General features: G+C 46.8%; 1 protein-coding gene across 1 annotated transcript in view; it reads right to left on the reverse strand.

Moving 5' to 3' along the window:
• CEP63 (centrosomal protein 63kDa) overlaps positions 1-5,773 on the reverse strand; it is a gene marked incomplete at its 5' end in the record, with an annotated part of 21,025 nt that overhangs the window by 7,842 nt on the left and 7,410 nt on the right. The window contains 6 exons of the mRNA XM_010148233.1: positions 367-453; positions 902-1,099; positions 2,946-3,060; positions 3,684-3,818; positions 4,560-4,705; positions 4,960-5,193. Of these exons, the coding sequence (XP_010146535.1) occupies positions 367-453; positions 902-1,099; positions 2,946-3,060; positions 3,684-3,818; positions 4,560-4,705; positions 4,960-5,193 (915 nt within the window). The remainder of the gene's footprint in view (positions 1-366; positions 454-901; positions 1,100-2,945; positions 3,061-3,683; positions 3,819-4,559; positions 4,706-4,959; positions 5,194-5,773) is intronic.

The following is a 5,773-nucleotide window of genomic DNA, read 5'->3' on the forward strand; positions in this document are numbered from 1 at the left end:
GAACACTCTCACCCCAGAAAGCACCAGAGCAGTTACAGCTCGAAGACAGGTCAAAAGGACAGCAGAGATTTAGAATCAGAGGTTTGAGGTAAACTGGCATAAAACAGAAGTGTAACGAAACGTACTAAAAACCAGGCCTCACAGAGAAGAAACTGAGATGACAGCTCTGTTTCTGCAGTTCTCCTCGCTACTCTCTGGCCAAACAAGATGCTCAGTATTTATGGGCCTTATTTTCTCACAAATTGTCCCTTTTGCTTGAGTTTTAAGGTCACTGAACTCTCCCAAGCATTTTGAGAGTCTATGACTGTTCCCAGGCAGGGGAGATACAGCGTGTATCCCTTCCCCCCTCCGGTCCCTAACGCCTACCTCCAGCATACCGCACTCTGGTCTTTGCAGCATCTCTGAGAGATGACGGTTTTCCAGCCTCAAAGTTTCCAGCTGGACCAGAATTACCTGAGGAGACAGAGGCAACAACAAGCTCAGAAAAAAGGATGACAACACAACACATGTCCACAACACCCCAGAGGTATTTTCCACCCTCAGGTCGAGCGGGAGTACAAAGCAAGGTTTGGGCCGTTAGCTGTGCCGGGACCGTACAGAGAAGGCCATGCAGATAACCACACAAGCCATTTACTCTCGTTTTCAAAGATGCCATCGTCCAGGCCTAGTTAACACGAGTGACCTCAAGGAATTCTGTGGGACTGACTGTCAGGGGGTTGAAAAGAAGTAGCAAGACAGAATCGGTGAACACCACACATTAGATTTCATCAGAAGGGTCTCAGAGTCTTTGTTCAAAGGCTGAAGAGAGAAGGAAACTATTAACATAGCTAAAAACTCAGGTGGTATTCCAAGCCTTCAGATCCCTTAAAGAGACAGTGTAAGAGCCCGCTGCCTTTTTTACCCTGTGCTCCACCGCCTTCCTCTCTGCTCTTTCAATCTCCGTCCTCAGCCGCTGTTCTAGGTCTGATGTGGAGCCACTTGCAGAGGCAATTGTGATGTCCCGCTGGTGTAGCTCTTGTGTCAGCCTGGAGATTTCCCTTTTCATCCCTTCTAGCTCACTGCTGCGAGTTTGTTCAGCTTGAGAGAGCTGCTCTTTCAGCTGGAGGAAGATATGCACACGCCACCCACCAGCTTTTAAAAGACGTTTCAGCAAAAGAGTGAAAGTATTGCACATGGTAATGGGAAATGGAAGTACTGGAAACAAAAAGCCCTGTGTAACAAGCCCCCTGCACATGCGTGTCCTTGACTGAAACCCACCTCATCCCAATCCCCCCAGGCCATAAAGTGCCAACTGAGACAAGGCATGTTATGCTGAGGAGTACTCGAGAAGACCCACCACTGGTCAAATCGCAGCCTCTTTCGCTCACCGTTCTACCTCTGTGGCCAACAGATACCCAAGGTTTTACCATCCCTGGGCAAGCACAGTAGCACTTTCACAACACAACCTTGGAGTTCACCCCTCCGCCTTCCTGAGGCAGAGATGGCATCTTTAAATAGCTCTATACAGACTTTTCTTCCACTAATTTGTCCTAGGTCTTCTGAATCAATATTAGCTTGTAGCAACTAAAGCTACCCATGGCAAACTTCCACAAGCTAGCTATGCACAGGGTAAAAATATACCTCTTTGTTTTCATAACTCCATTTGATGACCACTAGTCCCTGCATGATGAGAGAATAATCATTCCCTATTTACTTTCCACATGACAGGCATGATTTTATTTTTAGTAGGTTCAATCTCATTTATCTCTTTTCCAGTTTGGTAAGCCCTATTCCATTCAGCTGTTCTTTGTATAAAAAAAAAAACTACTCCATCCTTCTGGTCATCTTTTCCATACCTTATCTTGCTTTATTCAATCCTTTTTGAGACAGCAGACCTGAATTGAATACAATACCCTGGTAGGCACATCGTATACTTACTCAGTGACATAATAAACAACACAGCATAATTTCTTCTCTAGTAATCCATTTGCCAGAAATATTAGCCACCCAAACCTCCAGGATTTTTCTGAGAATTACAAGCATGTTAGAAAACTGAACCAGATGATTTTCGCCTAGCCATGTAAATACTATACATACGGTGATTTATCTCCATGTCATCTCAATGCCTCCCAAGTATATAAAATAGAAACAACCACAATAAATCTCTCTTTCCTCCCCAGCAGCCTGCAGGAGATTCATTTATTGTGTGGCCATTTAAGGGTGTAACCAAGCACACATCTCTGGCAAGAGCTGCACCTCTGTACACTCAGAATAAAGGATGAAAGATTTTCACAGAAGTGAGGTTCTTCACTCAAGTCCAGTACGGTTTTTACACTGACCATGCACCAGTGAAAGCTCACCCTAACTGATCTAGACCATTATGAAAAGTCAAGCTGTTTGGAGGGCTTTCCTCGCTTGGGAGCGCAGAGCACCAGGGCGAACTTCTCATGGCAGATTTCTTCCAGACCCTGGTTCATGTCCAGGCACTAAGCCTGGAACAAATGCCCTTACTCACATGTGGACTAGAAAACACACTGAAGCCCTGTTGCAAGTGTGACAGGACATAGGACAGCAAAACCCATTCCCTCCCTGTACTTCAGCCTGTTGGGAGCCGATATAAGGCTTAAACTATTCCAGGCCTTAATTTCTCTGCATATTTGCCCCTCCAGCATTAACTCAAGTATCTCCAGAGAGTAGAGAAGTAGTGTGTGATGTCAGAGTCGGCCTAACACGACGTAAAACACACAGCCGCGTACAGAAACCTGCAAACCCACCCTCTCCACTCCTCCTCTCTCAGCTCTGCCCCTCACTCTCCAGCCTGTCACCGCCTCCACAGCACTCCTGGCCTTTGATCCCACTGGGAGCTGTGCTAACTGCGCCGCAGACTCTGCTGAGGCACACGTCACACGCCGCACGGTTGACTCCACAAGCGCCTTTCCCCCTCTCCAGGAACAAAGCGACATTACCTTTTTAATCTCTGCCTTGGACTCAGCTTGGTGTTCTTCCATCGACTGCAGCTCTTTGATACTCTCATCCAGCTCTTCGCTCAGCTGCACACACCTTGCATTTGAAGACACCAGGCTGGGTGCCAAATGTAAAACTACAGATTAGAATACCCCTAAGGAGGAGGACGTGGTCAGAGAAACTTTGATGTTCCAAGCAGTCTCCTATGTCCGTCACAACAGAAACCAGACTCTGAACCTAGCAGCTCCTTACCAATCCTTCGGTTTTGTTTACCAAAGTAATTTCAAAAGAGATCATGAAGCTGATCTAACAGATAACAGCCGCTTCTTGTTTGTGTCTTTACCATTCTAAGATTACAAACTTCCTATGCAAACACGAGTCTGAAACCCTCAAACTCAGAGCGGGAGACTTGTTTCTAATTCTTGTTTCACAGCAAGGTCTAGAGCTGGTTCTTACCAGCTGACTCACCAAGGCTCCTTAACCTGTTACCGAGGAAGGGGCTAAGCCTAAGCAAGCCGAAACACTGAAAACGCCCACAGTGCGCGGTGAAAAGCAGGCAACCAATTAGCAGAACAGCCTCACTATTAAACTGCAAAATGAATAGCATTTGATTTCTTCAGCCCTTTGATATTTAAAATAAGCCTACAAAAATCAGTGGGACCAGTTAACTTGATGAATACAACACATTAGGTATACATGATTATCCAAGCCTCACTGCAGACCCAGGGGAAGCGAGCTACCTGTTCTCCAGATGAGTCACTTCTGCCTGTAAGTGCTGTTCCTTCTTCTGGGCAACATCCAGCTGCAGGAGGATGTGTTCCAGCTCCAGCCCCGGAGAAGGCAACTGCTTCTCTTGCAAGCGTTCCTCCAAGGTCCTAAACAGAAACACGAACTTTCAGCACAAAAACATCATGCCCGAGTTTGCTAATACGGGGAACACAACCACCATTTTCATGGAATTCTTCGGAAAATACACAAAGCCCAGCACCAGGCGACACCTGTGTGCATTGTGAATAAGCAAAAACCAGACTACATCCTATTTTGACGTTGGCCCCCCTGGTCCAGACTGTCTCCCCGCCACTAGCAGACATCCAGCTTGCAAATAACGGCGTGGCTGTGCGGTAACATGCACCAAACCCTTTTGGCACGGCCATCAGAACCCTATAGTTTCTGCATTGTTGCCAGTGCAGAAGGGGAAGGCCAAGATGATTTTGTCACCTACGCAGTTACTTTATCGAAACCCTAATCTGACACCGTTACACCACTGAAAACTTAGACCTGCTTTAACAAGCACAGTGTCAAATCCCGAACGGCCTCCAGCTCTTGACTGAAAACGCCTGGGGAAAAGAAAGGCAAAAAGCTCAGCTCTGTGCTATCCCCAGAAACTGAGCTGAGCAGGAAGCTGATTCCTCCTGCACTCTTCACTGAGTATCAGCTGATTTTAAAAGCAATGCAATCTGGCAAACACTGTGAGGAAGCGCAGCACTTGGGAGAAACTACAGCCTACTGTTCTATATGCCAACCAGTACGGACCCAGCTATATGAAAATGCTTCTACTGTCCTCAGTGGAAGAACCTGGAATACAGATCTGGATACCAGCAGGGCACAGAAACTACCTGATGAGGAGTTCTTTTGTGCGAAGAGTTTCGGTCACCCTGGCCAGCTCTTTCTGTAACTGTTCCTGGTGCAGCCTGGAGCTGTCGATGAAATCTTCCTGAGACTGCAAGGTGGCCCGAAGTTCCACCTTCTCATCCTGCAGCACCTGCACAGGAGGGAGAAGGAATGACTGCTGCAACAAAGAGATTTGGTCCATCTTGCAAGGCAATGAGAAGCTGATCAGATTTTTAAGGACCCTTGGGAAATACTGCAGAGCACCACATGGATACACAGCCAGCTTTGAGGCCAATCAGGAACTTTACAAAGGCTCTAGAGAGATGGGAGCTCTGGGCTGAAAAGCCTTCCGGCTACTCCTCACAAGCTGTCTGTATTCAGCTGCCTAACCATCCCTCCACTGACCTCTAACATTTTCTTGGATTGCCTTAATTCTTCTTGAACTCTTTGCTGATCTTCCAGGATCACCCGATTGTTCTCAGTCAGGTCATCCACCCTCATGGTAAGCCTCTCCACCTCCAGCTCGTTGGCACAGATCGCATCGTTGGCCCTCTCCAGCTTGCTGGTTAAGTGCTGGATTTCCGATCGGCTAGCTAGCTCCACCGACTCCAGAATCTGCTTCCGATTGGCAAGCTGAGTCTGCAAAGAGAAATCAGTTTGCATTAACACTAAATTATAAAAAAAACGGTGTGTTAACTACATTCAAATCAACATTAACTGCATTCAAAAAACTACTTTCCAAACAACTACTGGTTGCTTGCATAACGAGTCACATTCTCAAAGAAAGCAACGCTACCTTTCAGGGAATCGGGGAAAATATTGTTCCAGCGTTACGTGGTGGGTGAAAGTTCTAAAGGCAAACAGAACTTAAAAAAAAATTCTCAGATTCAAAAAAATTCTCTGGGGCCCTCAAAAACCCTATCATTCACACTGTCCGAGCATGAACCATCTAAGAACAAAGCTGCCTAATACTTCCTGCTCGTTAGCCTGAGGCTAGACCAGGAGGAACGGCAGTCTGCGAGGAGGTTTGTCAATACCGTACACCAGCTGGAGATCACCCAGTCACCAGTCCCACACCGGGACAGAGAGCAGCCCTTGGTGCTCAACGAGAAAACAACTCAACCACCAAACAGATCACAAACCAAACCGGGCGCAACAGTCAATTACGGTTTGCTTTATGCAGTAAATATCTGGTTCTAACAGCTTGCAGGCATGCTCA

This window comes from Eurypyga helias, unplaced genomic scaffold (assembly GCF_000690775.1).
Source record: "Eurypyga helias isolate BGI_N326 unplaced genomic scaffold, ASM69077v1 scaffold22993, whole genome shotgun sequence".
NCBI lineage: Eukaryota > Metazoa > Chordata > Aves > Eurypygiformes > Eurypygidae > Eurypyga > Eurypyga helias.